This window comes from Oreochromis aureus, linkage group 23 (genome assembly GCF_013358895.1).
Source record: "Oreochromis aureus strain Israel breed Guangdong linkage group 23, ZZ_aureus, whole genome shotgun sequence".
NCBI lineage: Eukaryota > Metazoa > Chordata > Actinopteri > Cichliformes > Cichlidae > Oreochromis > Oreochromis aureus.
In genome coordinates, this window is record NC_052963.1 from 32,927,832 (window position 1) to 32,955,024 (window position 27,193).

Below are 27,193 nucleotides of genomic sequence, written 5' to 3' on the forward strand. Positions count from 1 at the left end.
CTGCTCTTCTACAAATCTAACGTCTTACCCTATTGTATTAGAGATCAAGTTTAACAAGGCTTCAGGAACTTTTGAAAGTGCCTGACATTATTCAGGCAGAGAAGCTGTTTTCAGACTGTTCTCTCTAAATTGTGTGTCTTAGAGACAGATTGGGTTCTTGCTTAATGTGAGATCTTTTGAAGGAGAAAGGCAGAGAATCCCATTTCAACTTAATCCCAGTTGCTCAAACAGAACGGCTCGGTGAATAAAATCCCCGCTGTGGAGGAAGGCTGTCATTTACCCGGCATGGGGTGTGACACTTGACTGAGTTCAGCAGGTCTCCATCGGTGTTTACCCTTTCTCCAGCTTCCCAGATGAGTCCTCATCATGGGGCTGAATGCATCCTGCTGAAGCCTTCATTTCATCTGCGCTAAAGAGATGCAAGGCGTGGTGGGGAGGGTTTTCTCTTTAACTATGGGGGTTTTAAACCTTTTTATCAATTCTAGAATAACAAATGTTTTCAAGCACTGATTAATATAGTAGATGTGACTGCAGGAATATATTGTCTCATTGAGATGCCAGTGTGAGCAACATGCAGAAGGTCCTGCAGGGATTTATAGAGTGGAGGCAAGCTGAACATTCATCACTGCAGTTTAACATAGTAGGGAGCATTAAATCTAACTCAGCGGGCAAAGAAATGAATCACTGCAAGACAACTTGCAGAGGAAGGCACTGCAGAAACCCAGCCCTCAAAAGTCATGGAAAAAAACCCAGTAAAACTGACATAAATGGGTGTGGAGAGGATCAGAAAGGCAGGACACGAGGAACACAAAAACAGGTGAAAAGCAAACCTTTAATGAGTTGTTGCAAATGTCAAAAAATACTGGCAGAGAACAAACAGAAATCCAAATGTGAACCCAGGGAGCCAGGGAATGAATCAGCAAAAAACACCGGGGAGATTAGACCAACAACAATGTCAAAACAGGGACCCAAAAACTTCCCAAAACATTAAATGTTACTAAAAACAGGAAGAAAGAACTCAAAAAATCATAATCATCTCCCAAAGCTTCTAGGGAGTTTGGGTCTAGTGTTTGGGTCTAGTGTTGATGAGCTGAACAGATAAAGTCATAATCTTTTTAAACTAAGTATTGTAATTTGTCTATAGCAGGTGTTGCAACCTTTACTACCAAAAGAGCCATTTTTGAGCAATTTTTGCTTAAAAAGTCTGTATGGAGCTACAAAACATATTTGAGTCTTATAATGAAGGTAACACAGACTGCTGAGTAAAACTGGTTCCAGCCAGGTTACAGAAAATTGTCAGTAATTAAAATATTTCAAGCAGTGGTTTTATGATTATTTGGTACCTATCTTTGCATATTAGTTATGTGTTGTTGCATTTATCCTTTATCTTTCTCCCTTTCCACATCCTTCACTGCAGAGCTCACTTTTTCTTTCTGTTGATGGACAGGAAGCTGTCTTCAGACCTTGTTTTAAGTCTTTTCTCTCTCTCTTTTTTTGTTTTGCAAAGGCAGTCCTTGATCTGAAACTCACTGGTTACAATGCTTGTTTTGTTTCTACTGCAGGTAAAACTGTCTCGAATTTCATAGCCTGTGATTAGCCCTGAGTCAGCATTTCTTTGCTGGGCTCAGTTTCCAAATATCAAAGCTTCATTTTGTTACGAACTGCTGGTTCTGAGCCAGCAAAAAAATCTGAAGCTTTGGTGAAAACAAACTCAGGATGTACTACATTCTTTAACCCCTGCCTACTAGTTTGACCTCATATGTTTCACTTTTACATTTGCAATTAATTGTAATAAAAGTTTGAGTTACGAATGACTTCTAAATGATCATTAATTAAATACAAATGTGAAAAACAAGCATCACTACCCTTGATGTTGGATCTGTTTCTGGTAATTCACTGGAGAAAACTTAAGAAAGTGCATTTTTGGTTCACTTGAAAGCTTCATGAGAGGAGGAGGCTGATCAAAACAGGTGCTTTTGGTTTCTTACATTTGGATACCAGGCTCATCTTCTGGCTGTCATTCCTTCTGTGTCAAAACTAGTTTTTAATATATTCAGAATCAGCTGATTTTAAGGGAGTCAGGTGGGTCACTTCACGTTTGCTTAATTTTATATGGAATTACCCGTTTGGACATTTGCCAGAGTCAGGTAAAGGAGCTTTAAACACTAAGTGTGTTCCTGATTGTATTACTTGTCTTGGAAACCTCACGCTCCTGATGCATTACGGTGCTCCATGTAGCTGTAATAACTCATAAAGTGGCAAAATCAACATTAGTCTAAACAAGCTTGATTTGCAAATAGGTTAGGAATGATTTATTCCAGGTGATAAGAACAGCTGCATATTTCATTGTCAGGACATCATATGATGTTAAAACATCTGCACTTTGGCCAATACAAGCTAATATATTCCCGTTTTCGTCGTTCTTCCATTAACAGGTGGTGATATGGACACCTGGATAATGAAAATACGTTATGTGATAATTAAGAGTATGCAAAGAGTTTAGATCAGTGGCGGCTCACGGTAAAAAATGTGTTTGGGGTGGGGCGCAATTTGGTGTGACGAGTCAGACAATAAAGCATCTTGCAGGTGAGAGAAAAAAGCCACAGACACTTTAACAGTTCTTAAACCTTTGCAATAAAAAAAAAAAAAAAGATTCGCAAGAACTTACTGTATGATGTAATAAGGTTTGATCACAAAACAGATTCTGGCAGGCACATGTCGTATGAGCAAACTGTACTTGTTTGTAATGTATGTTGTGTTTTTGTAATTATTTGTTTGTGGTGGATTTTTTTTCTTGCAATATTTTTATGGGGGCGGCACCATAGCGCCCTCTTTTGACAGTCTGCCACCGGTTTAAATCCTCACAGTCAATTTTATTCATCATAGTCCACTCTAAAATGTTTGCACAATGCAGAACATGTCGCACATCTTTATGATCTTTGACTATATTTATATTCATATGAAGCCTTGTTAAGCCTTGCAACTACTTTTTAATTAATGCACATTTTTCTCTAGCTACCGGTGGTTGCCAACGAGTCACCGATTAGTTTGAAGGAATATTTTCTTACGTGCAATCAGAGGAAGTGCTTACTGCCGAAAGAATGCAGATATAAGGCACTTCCTCATTGGCTTCACTCTTTAGATCTTTAAGTTATGTCCGTCTTTCGTTACATCTGCTATATTTCTTACCTAACAAGTTGACCAGAAATTTGGGTGTGTTTCTGGTTTCCCAGCAACCACACGTCACGCTGATCATTTAACTGCAGATCTTATCCCCATTGAGAGGCTAGCCTTTCACTTTAGAATGAGATTCATCCTTGATATATTACATTAGTAGGATTTTTCTTTAATGATGTAGTGAACCAAGTTTCACTAGATATGTGTGAATGACTGGAAATGAAAACAGTGGCCTGGTTTTCTGACAGGATACTGGGTAAAATGGTTTCATTTCTGCAGCTTCCAGCTGCCCTCTGCCTTCTGAGAATGAAATCTAATTTAAACATTAAAACGTCATGTTGGTCTCTCTGAAGCCCTCTGGCCGCAAACAGCAGAAATATGACTTCTGTCTTCTTTCCCAAGGCAATCACAAACACCAAAGAGTTATATATCTCCAAGCTGGTGTCACACCTAGGTGGACATGGGGTTGTGTTATTGCTGTGTATGTAGCCGTATTGTTGTTGTTGCTGTTGCTTTTAGTAAAGTCAAATGCCTCATTAGGCTGCATAGGAGCTGAAATGGCTTTCTGAGTGCTTTGTGTGTGCACGGGAGACTCAGCCTTTGAGTCTGAAAGCATCTTCATCCATTATTCAGAGGTATTGGTAAATGGATGTCCCGTTCATGGTCCCTTTTTTTCTGCAGGTGTAGTTCATGTGACAGGCATTGTAGAAATAATCAATACTGCACAGATTCCTGAGACTGCCACAGTGCCGATCTGTGATCTAAATCCGATGCTTCTTTTTGTTTCTGTCTGATTCTGATTGGTCTACATGGGTCAGCGTGTTTGGATGCAGCCAGAAAATAAATATTCAGAAATGAATGAATGAATAAAGAAAAGCTATACAAAATTAAATATACAAAATAAATACAATGTTCCTTATATTACTTACTTACTAACGCTGTCATTAGCAGGTATTCCCAAAGTATCTGACAAATATATATTATGACATCATTAAGATTCTTGTGGATATTAACCTGCTGTATTTACTTTGAGCTCATTATTTTTATTCTTGGAATTGAGTAGCTTTGCATGACTCAAAATAATCATGTAGCTTCAGATAATGCTCTGTTTGAAACAACCAGCTTTCTTCTGATTGGCTGCCTCGTATAAACAGAAACAAATCAGAAGAGAATTGGCTTAAAGGGGGAGTGGCCTTAAAGTGGCTTGTTTCAGATGGAAGATGAGCTGCTTTGCTACACCTAAAGTTGACCAGTATAGATATATGACAATATACATTTAAATCACTGTATCATTGTCAAGCTTAAAGGTTCCTTTTTACTCCTAAGTGAATAAAACAAGATAATAAACATGCTGTAGAAAAATTGTACAACTATATTTTAAATTTAAGTGGTTAAGAAGAATGCTAACTAAATGGAAAACTAAAATAAAATATCAAAAAAATATCCACAGTACAAATTCAAGAAACCTTCAAATGTAAACAAACATAAACTCATATATTCACTCAGCTGTGGTTCACTTAAAAGAATACACAAGTAAATATTTATTGCAAAGGGCAGTACTGTCACAGTGAAGTGAGCAGTGAGGTTCATCTATGGATGCGTTGTGGTAGCTCTTTGTCCATCTCTCTACACTCTGCGTGCACCTGGAAAAAGCCGTCTAAGAGAAACGTTAGTGGCCATGGAGTTTGTGACGAGGGTCAGTTCAGCTGCTTAAATCTGACATTTTTGCAGTTGTGATGTCACTGCGCTTCCTTGTTGCAATGCATGGTACAGGAGTCTGGGAGTGAAAAGTCTGCATTGTGCACGCTCTAAAGAAAAGCATCGGTTCAGGTGTTAAAAAAGACAGCACCTTCCATTTATTGAATTTATTGAAATTTGCTTTTGACAGTTTACAGTCGGCCTTTAAATCGCTCAAAATCTCTTCAAACTACCATATTCCTTGGACCCTCTTTGTAACAGTGTCCTTGTCTTTTGAGTCTTGGTCTGTATCTGTTGGCGTGTCGTGTTCGCTAAAGCTGTCTCCTGAGTTTTCATTAGCATTCTCTTTTGTCATTTTCTTTTATGTCGCTCACACTCGTACATGTAATATGTGTACCGGTGTGTACGGCTACAGTAGCCCAAACAGTAGCATAAGTGGCTGCTCCTCCAATGCTGTGTGTGTCAAACTAACCCAACTTGGCTCCAAATCTATCCCAACAACACGATTGGTTCTGTTCAGAGCTATTCTCATCGTCGTTGGCTTTTCGTGTCATCTGTCAAAACAGGGAAGATAAGTTCTGTCAACTTTATATTGAACCTATCTCATATTTCTATAGGAGAAAAGTTATTTTGCGATAACTATCATGGTGGTTTTATCACCCAAAGCCTAGTACAGGTTCTATAAGGACTGACTCATGCCAAGCAGTTCCAACAGATTACAAGAATAAAAATATGCAACTGGAAATGGTGGATTTGTTAAGAAGAAATAAACTTAACCCAACCTACCCTTCTGTGCTTGTGATGGACAGTTGACAGGCTTTATCCACTCCAGCGTATTCGGACCAGATGTGTGTTTGCTTGGTGCATAATTCCACCTGTGTGATGATGAAGCAGTCCCAAATTTTGCTGGAGGCATTTTCATGTCTAGTGGCTTAGTCTTGGGATTTACCAGCATGAAAAATGTACAGTGTGAACTTTTACTTCAGTTCATCACAAAAACCTTACATGGCATTAGGTGACGTAAACTGTATGTGATGCTAATGAGAGCAGAATGTGAACTTGGAATTTGTGATTATTTTCATATACAGGTAGTTTGTGATTGTTAGCTGTTAATATAACTTTACCAGCACCAAACTGAAAAGTTTTAGACAGAAACACTTTTGGCTTCCCAATTGGTGGCAGTTTCTTTTGATTTGTTAATATGCATATCATTTGTTAACTTAGACTGTTGGAAAATCATTTGGAGGCCATCTGCTCTTTGGCATCCTCCCGCTGGGTTCTGGGTACCGGCTGCTGTGACTATGAATAAACAAGTGCACAGATGCAGGAGTCAGTATCTCTCCCACAGGTCTGTATCTCCTCCAGATCTTCCTGTTCTCCTTTCCCTGTGAGGACAATCACAAATAGCCACACATTCTTCTCAGCTAACTCATTCATTGATAAATTTTGGATATCTGCCCATCTCCAGTGAGTTGAGCACTCATCTCAGTGTCGTGCAAAAGAATGACACGCACTGCATTATTTTTAGCTGTCTCCTACAAGTGGGAACCAGGCCCATGTAAAAAGCACTGCTCTGCTCTGATTGGCTGCCAAGACCTGGAGGGTATTCCATGATGCCTGCTGCAGAGTGACCAGCAGTGGTTTTACCTGCCGACTTGGCACACAGCTTCGGGGCTGAATGGACAAGTTAGTGTATTATTCAGCTTGACAGAGATCAGCAGGAAGAGGCTGTTGGAATTTTTTTGTAGTTTTATCTCTGTATGTGTGTTCGTTGTCCACTTGGTTTTAAACCTTTTGTGTGCATCTGTTTTCATCTACTCAAAAAAACCCTTGAGTTATTGGCTATGCCATCAATTTTCTTTGGAATACAGTCATTGGGGAAAATAATTTTCACAGCACTCTTTGCACTTCTGTGAAAAACTAAGTACACTCTTACTGGTTCCATGGGAATTATGAGGGCAAGTAGCAATATGGGGTTGCTAAACAAATGCACTTGAATAACTGATTATCAGCAACAGTGAACAACTCTATAAAGGCAGAGGTTTTGGCTGTTTGATGGTCTGGAGTATTCAGGTATGAGCAAATTCATACCACTGTCACACCATCTAGTGCTCAGAGAAACTGCAAAAGCCAAGTGGATGGGTGATGATTTAGGGTTGTTTTGTAGCTGCAGGACCCGAACACCTTGCAGTCACCGAGGTAACCATGAGCTCCTCTGTATAACAAAGTATTCAGAGTCAGATGTGAGGCCATCTGTCTGACAGTTAGTACTCGGTTGAAACTGGGTCATGCAACAGGACAACAGTCCCAAGCACAGCAGCAAAACTACAGCTGATTGGCTGAAAAAGAAAGGAATCACACTGTTGCAATGAACCAGTCCAAGTCCCGACCTTAACCCGACTGAAATGACCTTAAAGAGAGCTGCAAATAAGTGAATGCCAAATGCAAACTTCACTGAACTGAAGCCACGCTGTTAAGAAGGGTGGGCCAAAATTCCTCCACAGCAATGTGAGAGACTGATAAAGTCAGACAGAAAACCAGTACTTCAAGTTGTTGCTGCTAAAGATAGCAGTAACTTGTATCGTGGGGAGCATTTCGTTTTTCACAGGATTGCACAACTCCTGTGAAAACTTCACTTTTTCACATTACTCTTTTTTTTTTTTTACAGACAAAGGGACTCTTTTCACAATCTTTGTAAGTTTGCCACCACCACAGGGTTTTTAAAATAAAACAATAAAGATGTGAAAGGGATGCAGACTCTCAGCTTTAACTCAAGGAATTTAACAAAAGTAAAGCATTACCTGTTTAGGAATTACAGCAATGTTTTTACATACATTTTTAAAGGCACAGAAGTAATTTTATGGAATGATATTTATGTTATAACGTTCACGCAAGCAAAAACATAATCCAAGCATTTCATTGGTGCAGTTAAATTCAACAACCGTGTGCATAGGCAGCGACAGAAACACTGTTTTAAACCGTATTTGTTTACAATTTGAACACAAGTTTGCTGAATTACTTATTAAGTTTGCCCCTTGGTGAGCCGGATATGGAAACTGGGCTGCTCATTTGACACCCCTGTATCAAATACTGAAACAGTATTAGGTTTATTAACAACATTTTGTGCAGCCATATTTTGCACTAACAACATCAAAACCCAACAGATTCACAGGAATAATATAAACTTTGCAGAAGAGTATTTTTTAGTTTGAATTAAAAGTCTCAAGCTTTTCTAAATTAAGTAATTTATGTCCGTCTCTACCATTAAAAAGCAACTGTGCACATGCATACTACACATATATGTAATACAAATGTATTACAATACTGGTAAAAAAAAAAAAAAGGGCAGCACCGTGGTTAGCACTGTTGCCTCACAGCAAGAAGGTCCTGAGTTCAATTCCACTATCAGGCCGGGGTCTTTCTGTGTGGAGTTTGCATTTTCTCCCTGTGTTTGCGTGGGTTCTCTCCAGGTACTCTGGCTTCCTCCCACAGTCCCCATCCATTCTCAATGGATGGTAAAAAACGAACAAACTTACAATTCAAGCATAATTCAAAACCGCTTCCACTAAATATAGTTATCGAAAATCTTAAATGGATTCCTTTTTCTACTATATTCATCACACATTAGTTTTTCTTGTCACTGACTGTATGTGTAGAGAGGAGCGAGTCTGTAACCAACTCGTTTTATGGATGCATGGTTCACAAATAGCAGAACCTAGTGCGAGCCTGACTGTGCGGGGCCTTTAACGTGCCATAAATTGCATTTTGAGCTCTTAAGAGACGCCTTGATGAGCTGTGTGCTGACTGGGCTCAGCGGTGTCCGGGTGATGAAAGTGCAGGTTGTGCCGCAGCAGGTGCCCGGTGCTTTCGGTTAATTGGCCCTCATTTTGCTAACTCACTGTGCAAACTCTTTGAAGCATCACTCCAAGTAGAGACTTCATTAAAACCAAGGCTTTAATTGGAAACTCAAGACTCAGAAATCTCCTATCTGTTTTATCCTTTATTTAGAGGTGACTGTAGAATTATTGGCTTACTCAGTGTATTTATATGTTAACAACAGGGATGAGTCTATTTGATGTTAAAGGGGACCTAATATTTTCATTCCAGCTCTGTATTTTTATTCTTAGACTCCACTAGAGTAGCGTTGAATGATTCACACTTCACATTTATCACAGTGATTTATATTTTTCTTCAGTGGGCCTTGGTGCAGTTCAGACTTCATCAGAAACCAGCCATTTCAATTCCTTCTCCTTGGAAAAAGAAGGCTTGAAAAACAGGTAGCTGGGTCTTTAATTCCTGAGATGACTATATTAGGAATCTCCTCCTTTTTTAAAGATTATATAAAGCTAAGACTAGAAACTTTATTTCAAATTTTAGCCATGTTTAATATGGACATCCACTACTGGAAAAGTAATAAGTGTTATAAACAGTATTCAGATAAACAAATGCATTGTGCAATAAAAATAAAAGTTATCAGCTGGTTGTAGTGCAAGTGCAGGTCGAACTGATGAGTGGAATCGATAGCCAGGCGGACCAATAATACCAAGGAATTGAATTACTGACAACTGGTTCTCTACAAGAATCTGTTCACAATCCCTAGTCATGACATTAGAAAGCTGGCTGTAAGCTCAACAGATTTCACAAACCCATTAATCTCGCTTCATAGTGCACCAGCCCTCTGACCTCTTCTCACATTCAACCTAGAACCTCTCAGTTCGTCTGCTGACGAATGCTTGTTTTAGGGTTGAGTAGGGGTAGTCTGTCTGCAGAGAGGTTTTGTTGTCAGTGGAGGCAGTGTATACAATATTTTGTACAACCGGTCTGTTTGCCGCTCTTGTTTGTGCTGTTGTTGGTTCATCAGCCAGTGGTGGAGAGGTGTGTTCTAACATACAAAGAGCTAAAGTGAAATCAAGTGTAAAAACAATGACAAGTGTCTACTGCAGCCACAGTTTGTAGTTTTCATGTAGTATTTTTGGTCTTTCATGGTTTTTCCATGCCTTGCCCGTTCCCGGTGAACTCCTTTCCCTATTCCGACTCACTTGTCAACAAATAAGCAATTGACTGACATACATCATCCTCATCCGGTAATGTGCAGTTGTGATTTTGAAGTACTACACAGTTGCAGGTTTGTGGTATGTGAAGACCCCCTTCCATTCGCTGTCCAAATGGAAAACACGTATGCAGATGGACACATTTGTGGGACCATTGTGCTTCATCCTCAGGCCTCGGTTCATCTCAATGCGACGTAGTATAAGAAAAGCCAGCCAAAGATGTAGCCCGAGACTCCTGGGACAGCAAAAGCCAAGCAATGACACAATCAAGACAATCTGGACTTTCGACTATTTTCCAATTTCTGTTTCTAATGCATAAACCACAAATAAACAACAAAGCCTCATGGGACTTGATGAGTCAGGCAGTGAAATTTGCCCCATTAGTGATATTGGTTACTATTCCACCTTTAGCCTATGATGATAACGCTGCGTGAATTGCAGTTGATCAACAGTTTCCTCAGTGGGATTTTTATCAGAAATTTAATCATTTACAAATGTAATACAAGTGACAGTTTCTCTATTTGCACCATAACTAAAACACAATAATTCAATGACTTGACATTTTCAAGTCAAAGACTCGCGGAAAATAAAAAAAAAGGGGATGAATGAAATCTGTTTTTTGCACGTTAATCTAAAAGTTTGGAACTTTCAGAAAACAATGTTAAAAAGAAAAACATTTTTGGACAGGTTTTCTCCGCCTTTCTTGCATTTTTTGGTGTTAAAATGCAAGCATACAGTAATATTAAGTCACTCAATTATTCAGTTAGACAAAGAAAATTTGTTTTGTAAAAAGTCACAGAAGGAGATTGTGTAAATAATTTAGTTAATTTGTAGTTTAAAATTGTTAAATGACAACTGTAATTAATGACATTTACCTGAAATAGATGAAGAAAAAATTATAGGTGTGAAAAACAAAAATATAGCCATTAATAAATATGTATGTATAAAAAAATTAGAGCACACAGTCATTTTAGCCAAAATAGTTTATCACTTGAGGGGTTAAAAAAGGATAATAAAAAAACAAACTAATTCTCGGGTCATAACCAATGGTTTCAATAATGTTTTTGAGCAAACACACCTCCTTTGGTCAAATGTAATTGGTTAGATTCTGTGTGTTTCTATGCAGATATGTTTCTAGAGATGAAGTGTCATGAAACAGTCACCTCGGTTGGTGCTGTCATATGACTGCAGGTTTAAATAGAAGAGGATGTCATCGAGTTCACATACAATGCTGCACGACGACGTTAAAGATTTAAAATGTCTTATGTAACCTCATGATTTCGTCCTCTCTAACCCCTGCTGCTGCTATGTAACAGAAGAATGAGCCGTCTAAAATTACCACATCCATTTGAATAAAGTGTTCACGGCCAATTGAAAATGACAATAGAAAATAACAATTGTTCCCAAACACTGCTGCATAATCTAGGCTTGCAGCAAAACCAAGTAAAATGAATAATTTGACATCTTTTTCATACAATGAAGCAGCCGTCCCTCCACAGTCCTCACAGGCCATAATAAAGGCAACACAGAGAAGGACATTAGCATAGTCATTTCAAGACCTCTCTTTTGAGTCCGGCAGCAGATCGGGACCTGAGTGAGCTGTTCTTAAAATGAGCCCACTGGGTCTTTATTAACAGGTTCAGGTTGGCTGGTGAGAGCCACATGGAGACGGTTTGGGTGAATGAGGCTGCTGCTGCTGTCAGAGCTATGTGTTGTAAATAGTGGGCCATTTGCACAAGAGCAACTTGCACTCTCCATCTACTTCAATTAGAGTGTGAGGGTAATCAATAGGCTCCAGACACTGAAGAAAGAGCTGCGCTGAATAGCCTAAATGTCAAGATGAGCCATTTGCACAGTCGGCCTGGAGTTTGAGGGAGATTTCATCAAACTATCAAAGTGGATGATAGCAGTAAAAGTGGCCTCATTGCATTCACACACAGGGACTATCCTGATTGTTATGTAGTGCATCATGTACTTTTACACATCTGGACAAACTTCTCCAGCCCATCTGGTGGGAATCGAAGGTGTTCGTGAGCCAGCTGAGAGACATAATCTCTATGACATGTCCTTTATGCACCCCTGAGTCTCCTTCCAGTTGGACATGCCCAAAACACAAGTGATGTCCTGGTCAGATGCCTGAACCATCTCAGTTGGCTCCTTTCGATGTGGAGCACCGGAAGCTCTGTGGCCGACAGACTTGGAGGTCCCAAAATGTATTTCTGTCACTTCGTGTGTGGCTTCAAACCACCAATGTGTCACCAGTCGATGCAGCCAACGGAATCACGTCATCTGGAAAAAGCAGAAATGGGATCCTGAAATTGCCAAATCTAACACTTTTTTTGTTGCACCTAGAAACTTTGTCCTTAAAAATTTGGACGTGAAAAAGTTGATGATGAGTCTGACTGACTGAGCTTTGCCAGCGATGCAAGCATTCATCAGTTTTAGCACTTTTTTTTAAACCTTACCTGTTGAGTTTCATTTCACAAAGACTAACTCGGATTGTAACAGGTGATACATTTAACATCTAGATTTAAGATGTATGTAAGAATTCATGTATGGCAGAAAGCAGTTTCATCACTGGCTTAAGCATAAAAGCATGAAAAAAGTAACAGTATACAACTCTGAGTAGAAATTGTATTTTTTTTTTTTTGGAAGAATTCAGCACAACATAAAGATTAGGTTACTTGGGGAAACTCAAGGAAAGTACAATGATAAGAATAAAAAAATTGCAGTTGGTAAATAGTTGAGCTGGGGTGTCGGTGCTTAATAAGGCAATACTTCAGGATAGTTTTTATGTCCTCATTCCTGTTTCCCATACACCAGAGTTGCAGGAACACTGGCTTTATTATGAATGATCTTTAATGTCATTGTACTTGGTACTATCAACAACACTAACTAGGTACAGAACTAGAACATAAACATCCCAAAATACAAAAGGATTTTGGTGTCTGGGTCCATGACGGGTACAATGAAATCCAGCTGGGCTTTCTTTAGGACAACAATTTAAAAAAAAGAAAGGAAAAAAAGTAGGTAACAAATTAATCATGAAATAAATGTAAAGTCGCAGCATCAGCAGAGGAGAAAAACAGCAGCATTATACACGATTTGGCCAGAGTGAAGTGTCTGTCTTTATTTCTGTTTGTTTTGAGGTGTCAGAGTATTTCTGACTCATGTTTACAGTCAGTTTAAACAACAGCCCTGAAAATGATCCCAGGAGTTTTTAATCGCTACCCGTCTCAGTCATGATGGCCCGTTAATAACTAGACTTATTAATTAATAAACAAACACTGGAAATGACCCATAATTAAACATAAGATATCAAATAGCATAGCTGTGGATCATAACATGACTAAATAAAGAATTAGGTATTAAACAGTGAATATTTGGGTTTGCCCTCAGAGAAGTGGTTTTTACTTAGAAACATTGGATCAAAACATATGAAGCAAATATACAAGAAATAGATGAGTTTAAGTATAGGTATAAGTAACGGAATACAAAACTTGTATAAAATAAAGGTAAATGCAGTGATTTAAGGACATTGTTTGCATTTGCATTGGCAGTATGTTCTTTATTTTTGTGAAACAGTCTAATTCTAAAGGCTAGGCCTGTTCTAACCCTGCACGTCTCTGTAAGGCCGGCCCCTGGTGTATTTTTGGCTTGTAGTCGAGCGGTTTAAATTGCAGTTGAACTTTTTATTTCATGTTGTCCTTCATTTTGAAATTTAATAAGCTACAGTTTCTCTCTGTGATCCCTCTGCGCCACGAGAACGCACCTCTATTAGAACCTGAATGAAAAGAGGTTATTGCTGTTATCGCTGCTGCAGCTTTGGCAGCGGCTTTCTTTACATTTGTATGTCTGACTAAAGCTACTAATCACGCGAATCCCATCATAATCTCTAAAACGGTGTTAATAGCAAAAGAGGATGAAATGATTATGAGGAGGAAATGCTCAGAAATGCAGAGCTAATTCTGAAATGTAATCAAAAACCTGCCTTGTTAATCATTTCTTTTTAGCCTAACAGAAGATTCACTAAATTATTGCAGCCATGAGCGTAACTAAGCTTCCTGTTTCCCTGGTAATTAAATTCACACAAACAGACCTGCAGTTACATCTGAAGATACTGACAAAAAATGAACTAACGCTCAGTGCAGCCTTTTCAGAGAGGGAGAGGGCTGTAGGAGGGATTGGGAAGTGTTTTTGTTTGCTTGACATCCTGTTTATGAGAATGAGTGTCCATCATTATGCTGCCGCCTCCAGGACAAATTAAGCTGGGATGTGATGAATGTTCCCTCTGTGGGGACAAAGATGAAGAAGAAGTGTCTGTTCAGATTTACTCGAGTCAGAGGAAGAAATAAGGACGTGCTGTCTGTCCCTGAGTTTTGAAAGCAGTGACTGAGAGGCTCACAAAGTGCTGTCTCATGCTGCTCAGCGGTGGCTCAGGATGAGTCAGCAGCGAGGATGCTGGATCAAACTGGGCGTCCTAATGTTCTCCCTCTGATAAGCGTTCATGTGAAGGCTTCAAATGCCCAGGGTAGAAATGGCGACTGAAAATCCATAGCTCACCTGACTGTTTCCCATACACACACGTATACCATGTTATGAGATAAGTGACATTCTTTTCCTCCTTTCTCATCTCTCCGTTTGTAAATCACCACTTCCTCTCCTCACGTTTTAGTCCCTCCCACAGGTGCGAGCAGAGGAGGCGAGGAGAGAGGAATCGAGGCAACGGCATTTAGCAAAATGAGATTTCCTCATTTTAAAGTGATGTCAATTAAATATGACATTTGGCACAACTGCATGATAAGTTGGGCTTTATGGTCTAAGTGCAGCTGCATTTTATGATGTCAGGCTCAAGAGCGCTCATTGCTTTTTTTAATATTCAGGGCTACTTTTAATTGGCAGCTTGCCATCCTGTGACAGGACAGCATGGTCTGAAAGGAGCTTGTGGAATACCCACAACCTCAAATCTAATGTTTTGTGTTTCTTGATACACATTTCCCACTATTATTGTTTATATTTCTAAATAAATTAATAATTTGTACTTTAATTAAAAGGACGGAAGTTGGAGGTTTTCCAGTATTACTTCTAACTATGATATTAATTTAAAAGACTTTAACTGGTTAAGTTTAAACATTAAAACTACTGTGTTTGTATTCTAATTAGGACACACAAGATCTTCTTTTACTCTTTAAGTATAATAGCAAAGCTGAAAATCAGCCAAAAAGCATTTCACTGTGATCTCCACAGTGATCATACTGGAAACACTGGTGGTGGCTGGAAGGGTGCAAGCCTGAGTGCTCAACACTGCCTGTGTTAGCTGTTGAAGACCAGGCTGTGGCTGCAGGGCTGAGGTCATTATGCACTCGCCTCTAACATCATTCTGTGTTAGTAGCGTAATGAAGTTTGTTTCTATCCTGGACGCAGTTTTTCCACTTTACCATCATGCTCTTGTCTTTTCATGAATCACATAACTGCGTCACAGCGTTACCTGTATGTGATCATAGTAACCCCTTATTATAATTTGATATAAATGAAAATAACGAGTTGTTTAAAGAGTCCTCCTCCCTCCCTGGTTGGTATGTTCCAGCTGTGTGCCACGCCTCTATTATACCTCAGGGTACAGTAAATGACTGTAAATGGTCTACCTGTTCATCCTTGATTATAACTCCGCTAACAGCCTCCTCCATCCTCCAAATGCATTTTAGGACTGAAACATCCTTCAGTGTGGCACAGAGACGTTGATTTCGAAGAAAGAGGACTGAGAGAAATGAGAGAAATCTGTTGTTTTCCTTTTTCTGGTCTGTGTGTCAGTTTTCTTTGCTTCGGCCGATTTCATCCATTCGTCATCTTCATCTTTCAGAAGTCTAGACACGGTAGTGTCATCTTCTGCAAGTATAAAAAATCTGTCCAGTAGTTTTGAGTCTACCCCAAGGTGTCCTCCCAGTTCTCACTTTGTTAATTACTTTCTTTTCGGTTTTGTCATTATTCTTATTTTTGTCTCTTTTTCACCTCCGTTCTCCTTCCTCTTGCCTATAATCCGGAAATCAATCACAATGAGCCATGTTGAAGGATGTCTCGATTCCTAATATTCATCAGGAATATCTCTTCCACTAAGCCTTATTATGGTTGCAGGGGAGCTGGAGCCTATCCCAGCTATCATACGGCAAGAGGCAGGGTACACCCTGGCCAGATCACCAGTGTGTCGCAGGGCTAACACAGAGAGACAGACAACCATGGTGGATTTCAAATTAGGACCTTCTTGCTGTGAGGCAACAGTGCTAACTGCTGCTCCACCGAGCTGGGTAAATCCTAATTATAATACTTAAAAATTAGCATTATTACTGACTAACATTCCAAGATTTTAAAATTTTACTTGTAAAGCATTAAATAACCCTGCTCAGTACCTCATGCCAGTGTGTCTGGGTGTGGGATTGGTGAAGAGGCTTTGCTGGTTATTCCAAGGTCTTGGCCACCAAACAAACATAAACACAATGGTAGCGTCTTGCCTCGACACCCTTTTGTTGAAAGACGATGAGTATTTGATATGTGGAAATGTTTTTATGTTTATTATCTTGGTTTCCTATTATTTGCCCTGCCATCAGCCTTCATAGTCTTTGGCTTCATATTGTACAGTGGACTAGATGAGTCATGATGGTGTTTTAATTACCAATAAAGCATGACTGAATTAGCAGAGCTTGTTAAATTAGATGGTATCTTAAGTAAGTTAGATGATATATTGATAAATTAGCATGAGATCATTAGCATAATCAGTAGCTACGCTGTAGATCCTGCCTTACAGATAAGGAGACCAAGTGAGGGCACAGACACATGCAATTAGTCTGCCTAATTAAAACTCTCTCTGCAAACAATTGCAACTGGGTGCCCATTTGATGAACTGTGAATATAACACAGATTATGTTTACTGAGCGAGCTAGTGCATTTATTTCTCATGAACCTGGCAGGGCAGCAGCAAAAAATCTTGTTGCATAGCTTCACTGAGGGTATACAGCATATAGATGAGCAGCTATGAGGTTATAGATGAGCAGTTTAATAAGATTAAGTGGTGGACCTCAAAAATTTAGCCAAGCCATGCAGTTGTTCTGAAAGAGGAAACTATCCATACAGCTATTTTTTGTAGCAGCCAATAAACAAGTTTAATTCTGCAGTGCCGGTAGACATTTTAACCCATGAGTGTATGGATACTGACTCAATGTTGGAGCCTCTGGTGGACATTAGTGGGACTGCAGTTTTTCTTACTTTGACAGATTCATCTGCTTATTTATCTCTGGTTACTGTCTGTCTGTATTCATAAACTGTGGATCTGAGTGTTGTGAGGCCACTCTAATAGCCATTTGCCCCCACACACTTTGTTAAATGTCAGGTTATATTTTATACTCTTTGATATTGCACCATCCACAGTCTGCAACACACTTGCTGACCAGTGGGTTTTCAGACTGAACTGTAGTGCATCTCACTGCATGAGTTAGATGTTATGAGCTGGCTCTTTACCATCCGCACTGCTGCTAAATGCATATAAGAAGGGGGACGTGATTGATTCCCGTTGGCTTTTGCTTTTTTCTCCATCATTAATAAACCCATTGAGGAAAACAAAATTGGAAAACCATTTGTGCTATTTATCAATAAGTCAGTCATTTCTAACCAGCCTTCTTTTCTGGATCTCAAAATATGACTTATGATCCTAAAATGATGAATGAATTATTAAAGAGAATTGAAATGAGTTTTTCATCCATTTATCAGCACATAACATGAAACAAACATCAGCCCTATCAGACACATGTGGGGGCATGTAGAACACACTTTAATGCCATTCATGAAGTCATTCATGCTGCAAAAGAAATGTAGAGCAAACGTTTTTAATAAACACTGTTATTATATATTATTTTAAACATGTGATGAAGATCAGGGTTTAGGGATACTTTGGTGTAAAAGAGTGATAGGTCTTTGTAATAACAATCGCTGATAATGGAAGCTTTTATTGAGTTCAGTTCCTTTGAAATAGCTATGGGTGATTATTAAGTTATAACTGATGCTCATACTACTTCAGGCAGGTGGATCACAACACTGTGAACCTGCAGTACATGGTTTGTTTTGTGTTTTGTTTACTCTCGCTTTCTTTAACTGTAAGTTAGGCACTAAAACTATTCTGTTAGATTTTGCTTTTATGCTTAAAAAATAGCCAGTTAGGAGTGAGACCAGTGTTAATATGGCTATCACAACACAGCTACAGGACACGTTGTGATGGCAGCCAATTTGACTACCAGGGACCTCAGACTTGTTTTATTTTACATCCAAAGCCCATTTTTATCTCAGGTGGACCAGATCAGTAAAATTATACCCTAAAAATCATTCTTTAAGACCAAAGAAATGCAAGTACAGCTTTATTGAATCATCTGTTTGGAAAACAGATTATGAACATGGAGTGCAGTGCCAGCCTGTCCCGGGTGGACCCCACCCTTCACCATATGACAGCCGGGATAGACTCCAGCCTACATTTTTAGATTCTCATTTTTATTGAAAAAGTGAACATATTAATGATTTCACTGCAATCTTCAAGCTTTGCAAAGTGGAACAGATTGGAGCCTTTGAGGGGCCGGTCCTTAAACCTTCACTGTAAGAAGGTTGTGACTCGATATTATATTTTGTAATGTGTCGTAGTTGATGAGATGATAACTGCATTCTCATTAGATTACATTACAAAGCACACTATGTTTTAAACTGTATAAGGTATTTGTTATTAAAAGAGCTAAAGCTATTTTATTAACAGCTAATATTTATTCTCAGGTAAAAATCCAGAAAATTAGATATTGATCATTTAACATTTACTTTGATTGACCGTAGCTAGGAAACATAACCAAGCAGCTTTACAGTTATTATCACTTTTTGATTGGTGCACAAAAATGCATGAAATCAGAAATCGAATAGCATCAACACAAAACAAACCAGTCTCCTCTAACCCCATGTACCCTGCTTCATCTTTGGTGATGAAATATAAAGACTGGGAAACAGGTTTTTCTGCACTTTATAAAGCAACCTTACGTGATTTTGTTGGAGTTTATGAATCTGCTTGTTGGCTGTGCCGATGACAGATGTTTTTAAATGTCAGTAAAACTCATTGAAGCCTCAGATAATGGCACTGTGGATGACTTTTCTTCCATGTTTCCTATCATTTTATAGCAATTTCCTTGCATCTCATCTCCACGTTCCCCTGATTTCATACATCAGATGGGAGGTATATGTGTTTGGGGAACACATAAATTCTAGTAGCAGCAGCACTGCAATTATATTCATACCCGATGCCCCTGCTGACCTCCTGGTCACCCCAAACACACACTAATGAGCTCCCTGGGCAGTCGTGACAGCCATGGTAGAAACTACAACTACTAATACTGCTGTTACACTCGCTGAGAGCCTGAATGCTGGAACACAAAGCCCCTCATCTGTCATTTAATGCATTCTGTCCTTTTCTTGTCTTGCAGTTGGAAAGACGTCTTTGATCACACGGTTCATGTATGACAGCTTTGACAACACATATCAGGTAGGTGCTGCAAGCACAGACTGAATAGTTTGGCTCTAATAATTATCCTGATGGATCAGTGACACTGGGCTGCAGGCATTTCCTTTGATAGTGAAACATAAAGCTGGGCGTAAATCGATAAGTTGAAGACAGAAACTTAGAACAAATAAGGCTTAAGTAAATTAGATACTGGGATAATAATCAAGGAAATTAATACACAGCAAATACAAATTCTTCTCTTTGTGCAAAATAAGGAAATTATGGCCATCAGTGATTTTAAAACAGACACCTTTGAACTGAAGATCAAGAGCTCTTTGAAACCCTGTAAGCAGCCTAATCTCACTCGACATCCTAACAGCAAAATAGTACTTTTGCAGCTACAGCACTTCCAGAGGTCTTTGTAAGCATCTGCAAAGCACCTTTAAATAAAACCTGCAGCTTTATTGCTTTATAAACAAAAAGTATCTACTTACATAGTAATAAAAACAGAATTAAAAATAAATCTCGCAAAACTATTCTGTCCGTCCTCTCCAATAGTTTAAGAGGGAGTCTTTCTGCTCACTAAAGCTCTTTTATGAGGGAGTTTACAGTATTATGAGCCTGAGTAGTATATGGAAAAACTAAATCTGATTATCTGAAGAAAACCTGACTACGTCACGACAAGACAGATGAAGAGGAAGACTTTTTGTTTGGTTAAAGTTGAAGTAAGAAATGCACCTTGATTTACTGCTGAATAATGTTGATCATATACATTATTAGCATTATTGTTTTGAAGCATGACTTTGCATATTTGTAGAAAACAAAGGTTTGCATTTCATGTGAACTTCATTTTCTAAGACCGTTTCCATCAGGTATAAAATTAGCCTGCAGACTCTGCAGGGCACCAGCAAAGTTAATAATGTTCTGCCTCTAAAACTGGAGACCTGTGGCTTTGATCCCACAGCCACGTGTTAATCTGCCACTGCCTTTAAATTATCTACAGCAGCCTCCAGAGAATTCCTCAGTACCTGATCTAACCGTCTTCCACACTACTTCCATCTACCTTTACTTTTTTGTCCTACAAATTCGAATAATTTGACACACAGTGGAAGTCACCGAAAGTTAATAGTTTGACATTTTGTTCAAAAACTCTCTTTGAAAGGATGTTTAAAATCACTGTCATGTTTGGCCAGAAGAATGATGTCGTCGCTTAAATGTTTTAAAAACAAAGGACCAAAAATGTCATTTTCTGAGTAGTTTTCTGCCAAATATGGATCTCACAGGCAGTCACTAGTTTGTGAATTACCATTTCAAATCTTCCAGCCTGATAACTGTCATGATGGGCGAATGTAAAGAGAAGGACATTTGATTGTAAGGTTTTCTCTCTATTATTGTAGGGTCTTTACCTTGCAATGTAAAGCACCTAGAGGCAGCGTTTGCTGTGATTTAAGACGATATAAATAAAATTGAATTGAATAGAATAAAAATTTTCTCGACTAAAAGCAAAAACAGGAAACACAAAACCCAGAGAAGTACAATTTAACGGAAAATCCAGACACCTGAGCATGAGGAAATAAATTAGAGGGGCAAAATAAATTGACAAAGGAAAGGACAAGTTAATATATATATATATATATATATATATATACACACTCACAGGACTGATTACCCAATAAGGTATCAGTGGAGACAGTTAAGGTGATTACAAAGGCCAGAAAATACAGATAGAGTTACAAAAAAGAGTTAATTTACAAAAATAAAGCAGGAAGACAAAGGCAATAAACTATAAAAGCAATCAATAAGGTAAACTCAAGCATAATAAACTATCACCATGAAACAACATGCAGTTACTTGAACTTCTGAAATACACTCGTGGACCTGATCAGCCAGTGGTACGAAAGGTACATCCATTATTCACTGGGATGTAAATTGGAATATCAGTTCAGTTCAACTTAATTTTATTCATATAGCACTAATTCACAACAGCCACCTCAAGGTGCTTTATATTGTAATGTTAAACCCTACAGTATTAAAAAGAAATCAGCTTTGGAACATATGAAAAAAAACTCTAAGCAGGCCAAGAAAATTACAGAATAATTAACATTCTCTGTTGGGTAAGTCTGGAAACTAGTAAGTGAGACCATATACTGATGCTAGATAGATCAATGAATAGATATAAGGAAATATCTAATAATTTACAAAGCAACATCCAGATGAGCAGAATGGAACTCAACAGAACGGAAAAGCCAAACAGCGTATTTACTCAGTAAAATCATCCCCATATTCACATAGTTTTTTATTTTTGTTCTCTGTTTATTGTTTTTTGCATGTACAATGACAAACAGATTTTGATTTCCTCTGTGCAGTTATTCCACAGTGGTTAGTCTTTTGACTGTAATGCTGTAATTTTTACACTTGGTTCTGACAGCTAGATTATGAAACATCCTGAATGCATGGTGTTTTTGTCTGACTGCAAACTACTTCTGAATATTTGGGGTTAATGCATGTTGTCTTGCTCTGTACATAATTTGGACTGTTTTAGGCTCAAATAAGTAATTAAATTGAAGTGTTTTTAATTTGATAAATGGTGAGTTAGAGGGTATTACTGATTCTTATTGCTCTTTTTTTGCAATATGTATGTTGATTATGTATGTATATGTATGTTAGGTGAATATTTGTAGATGTTTTCCCATACTTTCACACAATATGCCACACATAGAAGTATGAAAGAACAGGCTGTATAATGATTCTTGGTTTAAGTGATCTTTTACTTATATAGTATTGCGACTGATTTAGATGTGTTATTTCTAATTTTGTTGATGTGTGGTTCCCTTCATAGTTTATTGTTGAAATTTAATTTCATTTACTTTTTCTAATTCAGTGTAATTTATCATAATTTTCCTATTGCTGTGCGCTGAACGATTTCCAAATATCATGTATATAGTTTAACTTAAGATTAGTGTTCATTTATTGTATTTAAACCAGGTCTTTAATTTACTTAATTCATTAATTTAAGTCCTTAACTTAGTAAATTACGCTGGTGTCATTAATGTACAAAATAAACAGCAGTGGTTTTAAAAAAGAGCCCTGAGGAATCCCACATGTCACAGTTTTAAACTGCAGTTAATGTTATCAGTTTGAACAAACTGGTTCTGATTTCCAAGAGTACTTTTCACCCATGATAGTGCAACCCCTCCCACCATTTTATTATATTATCCATGTTGGTGGGTTTTCTTTGCCCTTTCTGAATTATGCTAACACTCCAAAAGGGAGAACAAGAAGTCTCTATTCTTCAGCGTTCGCATTAGTTCTGTGCTGTGCTGTAATGAGATTTGGATGGCTCATTGAGTGTGGATTAAACTGTCTGTGTTAGCTCTGTGATGCTGCGCCTTCACAGCTGCTTCTGTATCCTTTTATATTTCTAAACTCATAAGTCATGAAAGTCTACAGAGCCAGACATTTCACACTGATTGCTGGGGCTCATGTCTTTTTTGGTCTTTAAGCTACTGAATCTTGGTGGTGCACAGTCATTTCTTTAGTTTCATTCTCACAAATTGCAGTGAAAGAAGCTCATATTTGGCTAAGGTTGGCTGTGGACTTTTATGACGTCTTAGCGTGTCGTGGGAAAAGGGGATTCATTTGTTTGTTCATTCATGCTAATAACATGCCAAATCCTCTGGATAATTACAGTCATCCAAATGCCACTGCATAGCTTTTAAGCTAGTTTTTGTAGTACTTACTTTTAATTAAGAGTGGGTGATATGAGGAGTGTGAATCACCTGGGATAAGGATCTCCGAGGTTGTAGTTCTCTGCCAGAAAATAGTGCGCTGCCTGCTCTGAGGAAGGTCTGCATAGGACTGCTTGTGTGAGAAGAAAACATTTCATTTTCAGCACAACAATTATGGTCCATCCACCACTGACAATCTTAAATGGGGGATAAGGTTTTTATTTATTTATATAGCGCTTTTCAAGAACAAAATTCAGAAAGTCCTTTACAATTCTGCAAAGGGAACAAAGATGTCAGTGGCACAACTTCAGAATTTTTGCATCTTTGTTTTTTTACTGGTTTTTTTCTTTGGTTTTTTTGTCTACAGCTATAAGAGGTAATTTTTTTTTGTCGCTAATCAGCAGGCTAAGCAGGAAAGCCTTTTCCTCCTGCAACATTTTACATTTCCTCCTGTGGGAAGAGAGAATCTGGACTGGCCTCCTTCTGCGGCCCTGCTGGGAGGGGACAGAGGCATTCTTAAGCCAGCTGAGACTCCCCTGAGTCTCCTCCCTGGTGTCCAAAACACCTCGGAGGCGTCTAAGAGGTATCCTATTTAGAAGCTGAACCACTCCACTGCTTGTTCCAGTGTGGAGGTGTAGCGGCTCTCAGCCGTCTGACACATTCTTATTTCAGTCACTACTCACAGCCATAGGTGATTGGTAGGAATGTAGTTCAACCAGTAAGTCAACAGCATTGCTCTTTTCACCGTAACAGACCAGTGCAACCTCTGCAGATCTCCATCTACACTCTTCACCCCACACATAAACAAGACCTGGAGATACTAGAAGGCACATCATCCCCAACCCAGAGTGGACTTTCAACCGACTGAGAACGATGGCTTCAGACTGCGAGGTGCTGATTCTCATCCTGGCTGCAAAGCGCCCCAGCGGGAGTGCAGGTCGACACTCGATGAAGCCAGAAGGACCACATGATCCACACTAAAAGCAGAGACAAGATTCTCAGATCACCGAGCTGGAAACCCTCCACCCCCTGGGGGTCTCTTGTTCATGGCTGCATAAACACTATGAATCTGAGACAACGGGCAGCTTTGGCACAGTCCAGGGCCCTCTGGAAAAAGTCAGACTTACATGAGCCCTCTAATGCACGGGTAGAAAATGTGACAGTCATTTCCTGCAACGTTTTTTAGAGTGTTGAATACTTAAGTACCATTACCTGGAGTGAATGCAGGCATCTGTTGTTGCCTACGGGTTGCCTTGCATCAAATTTTCAACTGCAGAAAATTTGAGTACTGAATGCAGCGGGAGAAATTATGAATTTGAAATCTCACAGCTGTCACAGTCGGTGCTAAGTGCAGTAATTCTGAGAAGCGTGCGTGCATGTGGGGTGAACATGCTTCTGAGGAAAAATAACTGTACCCTTTTTTATGGTGCCTGAATGGACAGGCACCATTCCTTCCCCCATGCTTCTTCAGACATGGTAGGCAAACAGATGCTGGGCTGATAGCATCTGCTTATTTAATAAGCTCCCCATATGCTGTTTAATGTCAGTCTCTGCCCCTCTCTGCTGTAATGGCAGCAGGCAGAGAGAAATATAAAAAATCAGGGCCCGTATCCCTAAAGAATCTTTGTGCAAAAAGTGGCTCCTAGCGGCCAAATTCTAAGAAAATTCTCAGAGTCATGACGTTTTCTTAGAATTTCCCCTAAAAGTGACACGATAATCCCAGTTAATATAAAAGCTATTCCTCAAGATTCCTAGCGCTTAAAAGGGCTCCTAAGGCGAGATCTGCTAAGAGCAGGAAGAGGACTTTAGTGGCTTAGGAGTTCCCCTAAGCAGCTGCACAAAATGGCCAACAGAAGAGGCAGGAGAGATACCTTTATGTTCGTTCACCAACTGGGCCAGCAACAAACCTTGCTCCTCAGTCCAGTTCGGCTTATAGTCCTTTTTTCTCCATTTTCTGTGTTTGTAGGATATTTGTTAACAAGCCTTTATAAATAGACCAGCCAGCAATCACAGACATTGATAAAAGCTGAGCCGTGTTACCCTCGTTAAGACCAAACTGGACTTGTAACGTTGTGATTTCTACTTCATTAGGGACAGCCCTTGAGATAGGCCATCTTGTTTTCAATGGGGTCCATATGGGAGTGAAAGTACAAAATATGCCAGCTAGGATATTGATATGAGCAAATAAGACACGAATCATTATTTGAACAGGGTGTAATGAGTTTAAGTTTTCACATATTTTAGATTCTAATGTTAGGCTATAACCCCTACAGCTTACTATTCATTTTCCAGATATTTTCTTGAATGTGAAATATTATTTGCAATTACAGTCAGCATAAGATTAGAGTGTATAATTATGTTTATTGATTTGAGGGTACATCCTTTGCTCATTCTCACCAAAAGCTCATTTCCATCAAACTTGTAGGATCAACCAATCACGGCTTTTGAAATGATGACTCATACCTAGCAACGGGGTCAACCACACCTCCTCACTAAGATAGGATTTTCCATCCATTCCTTGCTCAGAGTTCACTGAAAATGTTCTGGGATCACTTCTAAGCTAAAACTCCTGGCAAGGAATTTTTAGGTTAAGTTAGGAGCTCTCTGAGAGGATTCTCAGAATCTTTAGGGATACGGGCCCTGGTTATCAAATTTGTGCACAAGCTAAAATCATTTGAAAGTCCTCGTTGGTGGTAGGTTTTATGTTTGTTTGTTTGTTTTCTTTTTTAAAGCTAGTGGATTAACCATTTTGTTTCAGATGCCATAACCTCAGCTATGTAGCCACAGATCAAAGCCAAAGCTAAAAAGTCTTCCCTAGGTGTGTGTGTGTGTGTGTGTGTGTGTGTGTGTGTGTGTGGTTGCTGTCCTCCTCTGCCCGTGTGTTAATGCCTCTTGTTTCCCGCCTGGCTCGGTGACAGGTAGGGCTGTAAATGATTTTGCAGACTCAACTCCAGAGACAACTGAGTATTAATTAAAATTCAGTGCACATTAGTTGAGTGTGAGTGTTTATGCGGCTGCTCAGCGGGGAAGCTAGATTTGCCTGGTGAGGGTGGAAAAACGATAAGAATGCAGCCCGTAGGAGACATCTGTCCCGATGAGCAGATTTAAGAAGTCGTGGTTTCACTTGCTTTTATTTTCATGCGTTAGATTTGAGCAGATCCAGTTGAGTCTTTTGAAGTAAGAGCTTAAGTAAAGTCAGAGACAGAGGGCCATCAGAAAGATGAAACCGAGCGTGGCGGTGGCTTTAGTCAGCAGGAGGACGTGAGCGAGGTGAGCCACATTTGCTGCCTCTAAAGCAGCAGCCTCCCATCAAGCAGCCATCCAGCCGCGAAAGAGACAGAAGCAGGCGTCTGCACCGCCTGGTAGCACATGCTAAAGGGCTCAGAGGCCTCTGGGAGCAGAGCGCTCCTGTCGGCTGTGGTGGAGCTGTCACTCAGGCCCGACTGCCAGGCTGTGATTGCATCTGTCTGCTGTGCCCAAATATTCAGCTGCTTAGTGTAGCAAGGGGTGAATCTGATTTATTGGACGATTCATATTCGGTGTCGTGGGGAGGGTCTAATCACAGATGGATAGAAGCTGACATATTACTTTTTTGGTGCTCCTTTGGCATTTCAGTATTCCAAATTTGTTCATCCATCCATCCATTTTCTTCCACATATCTAATTCAGGGTCTCTGGGGGCTGGAGCCTGTCCCTCCAGTCACAGAGCGAGAGGCAGGGTACACCACAGACAGGTCGCCAGTCTGTCAAAGCGCTAACAATTAAAGTGAAATTCAGAATTGCTTTTAAAACCCTTCATGGCCAGGCTCCTGCTTATATAACAAATCTGCTGAGACCACCTTCCAGCAGTCAGTCTCTTGAATCGTGTTATCAGGGCCTTTTGACTGATACAGGCTCTAATTTTAAATCCAGAGGCATCTACGCTTTGAGGCTGTAGAACCTAAATTTTGGAACAGCCTGTCACTGCAGCCACGTGACCAAGCAAACAGAGCTATAAAAAAGTGGCAACTGTTGTGTTTTAATCCA

The 27,193-nt window shown here is 39.3% G+C and overlaps 1 protein-coding gene across 1 annotated transcript in view; it reads left to right on the top strand.

Annotated features, from left to right (window-relative positions):
* rab6ba (RAB6B, member RAS oncogene family a) overlaps positions 1-27,193 on the top strand; it is a 68,080-nt gene that overhangs the window by 10,093 nt on the left and 30,794 nt on the right. Inside the window, exon 2 of the mRNA XM_031730514.2 lies at positions 19,424-19,482. Within this exon, the coding sequence (XP_031586374.1) occupies positions 19,424-19,482 (59 nt within the window). The remainder of the gene's footprint in view (positions 1-19,423; positions 19,483-27,193) is intronic.